The 1,990-nt window shown below is 36.4% G+C and overlaps 1 protein-coding gene across 1 annotated transcript; it reads left to right on the top strand.

Moving 5' to 3' along the window:
* Positions 1-575: 575 nt before the first annotated feature.
* LOC137402337 (26S proteasome non-ATPase regulatory subunit 10-like) lies at positions 576-1,499 on the top strand. The gene is made up of 2 exons (XM_068088835.1): positions 576-715; positions 842-1,499. Exons 1-2 carry the CDS (start codon positions 576-578, stop codon positions 1,497-1,499), a joined length of 798 nt encoding a protein of 265 aa, XP_067944936.1.
* The last annotated feature ends 491 nt before the right edge of the window (positions 1,500-1,990 follow it).

Below are 1,990 nucleotides of genomic sequence, written 5' to 3'. Positions count from 1 at the left end.
TATTAATTATATTATCATTATATTTTATGTGATAATGTTCTGGGATTTCAGTTCGTACTCGTATATGTTATTAATAATATTGAATAGTCTAAATGACACGCGTGTTCCTCGTATATTATTGACTGGTAAATTATTACCACATCGTTGATCAATCGAATAATAATAGGAAAAACTAATGATAAGTTACTTTACTTTAAATAAATACCTTTTCTATTGAATGATTCTGTAATCAGCGATGTCAAATATTGTGAAATCATTATTTAGTGATTAAAGATTTACGTTTGGCACAACAGGTGGGCAGTTTGATTTGTTTATTTGACATATAAAAGCAATTTGACTTTGGTCAAATTAATTTTAAATAGATAAGAGTAAACTTCAAATAAAGTGATTAGTTTTAATCCAGCTCTGCTTACGTAATCTCAACTAAACAGGCCCTAAACAATTAGCTATGATTTAGTTACTGCTACCCAAAGTATTTTGGTTCTGTGATTGTGTTGCTTCTCTTAAGGAACAAAAATATTATGTGTCAACATGTACATTGCTATTACTAATTTATCATCTACAGAGTATTGAGGATGGAAGAGGACGAAGCCAGTAGTGCAACAGTAATGAAAGCACAAAAAATGAATGCTGAAGAGTTGCTCTATCAACTCCTCAAAACATACACAGACAGAGGGCGCAGGTTTTCTCAACTAACAGTCACAGATCTGAGCAGGTACTTAGAAGGTATTTCAGAAGAAAAACGTTGCTTGATTGCTCAAAGTAAATTTGAAGATGGATCGAGTTTTCTTCATTGAACTGTTGAATACAACGAACAGCTCTTCATGTGCCTGTTAAACAGCATTCAGTCGAAGAATAGACATAAATTACTTATGGTGCAGGATAGTGAAGGACTGACATCACTACATTATGCTAGTCAGTCAGAAGATGCAGAGACAGTGGAATATGTGATGGAATCCATAGCGCCAGAGTATAGACATGCACCACTTATGGTACAGGATAATAAAGGAATGACATCACTACACTATGCTAGTCAGTCAAAATGTACAGATAAATTGAAATATGTACTGGAATCAATAGCACCAGAAAATCGACATAAATTACATATGGTGCAGGATAGTGAAGGACTGACATCACTACACTATGCTAGTCAGTCAGAAGATGCAGATACAGTGGAATATGTGATGGAATCCATAGCACCAGAGAATAGACAAACATCACTTCTGTTGCAGGATAAAAAAGGAATGACATCACTACACCGTGTTAGTCTGTCAGGAAATGCGGATACAGTGAAATATTTACTGCAATCCATAGCACCAGAGAATAGACATGCATTACTTATGGTGCAGGATAATGAAGGAATGATATCACTACACTATGCTAGTCTGTCAGAAAGTGCAGATGCAGTGAAATATGTACTGGAATCGATAGCACCAGAGAATAGGCATGCATCACTTTTGGTACAGGATAATAAAGGAATGACATCACTACTATGCTAGTCTGTCAGGAAATGTGAATACAGTAAAATATGTACTGCAATCCATAGCACCAGAGAATAGACATGCATTCCTTATGGTGCAGGATAATGAAGGAATGATATCACTACACTATGCTAGTCTGTCAGAAGGTGCCGATGCAGTGAAATATGTACTGGAATCGATAGCACCAGAGAATAGGCATGCATCACTTTTGGTACAGGATAATAAAGGGCTGACATCACTACACTATACTAGTCAGTCAGAAGGTGCAGATGCAGTGAAATATGTCCTGGAATCCATAGCACTAGAGAACAGACATGCATCACTTTTGGTACAGGATAATGAAGGAAAGACATCACTAGATTATGCAAATGACAGAGTACTATGGGTATTTAGGCATATGGTCTCCTTCCCTCAAACACATAATTTTAGCCAACAGCAAAGAATGCTGCAAGTTTCAGAGATGTAACCCCTAGTTACAATTTCTTTTCAACCCACAGAACGGTCGGTCC

Source organism: Watersipora subatra, chromosome 8 (genome assembly GCF_963576615.1).
Source record: "Watersipora subatra chromosome 8, tzWatSuba1.1, whole genome shotgun sequence".
Lineage (NCBI taxonomy): Eukaryota > Metazoa > Bryozoa > Gymnolaemata > Cheilostomatida > Watersiporidae > Watersipora > Watersipora subatra.
Note: the sequence above shows the minus strand (reverse complement) of the source record. Positions and strands in the feature narration are given on the sequence as shown.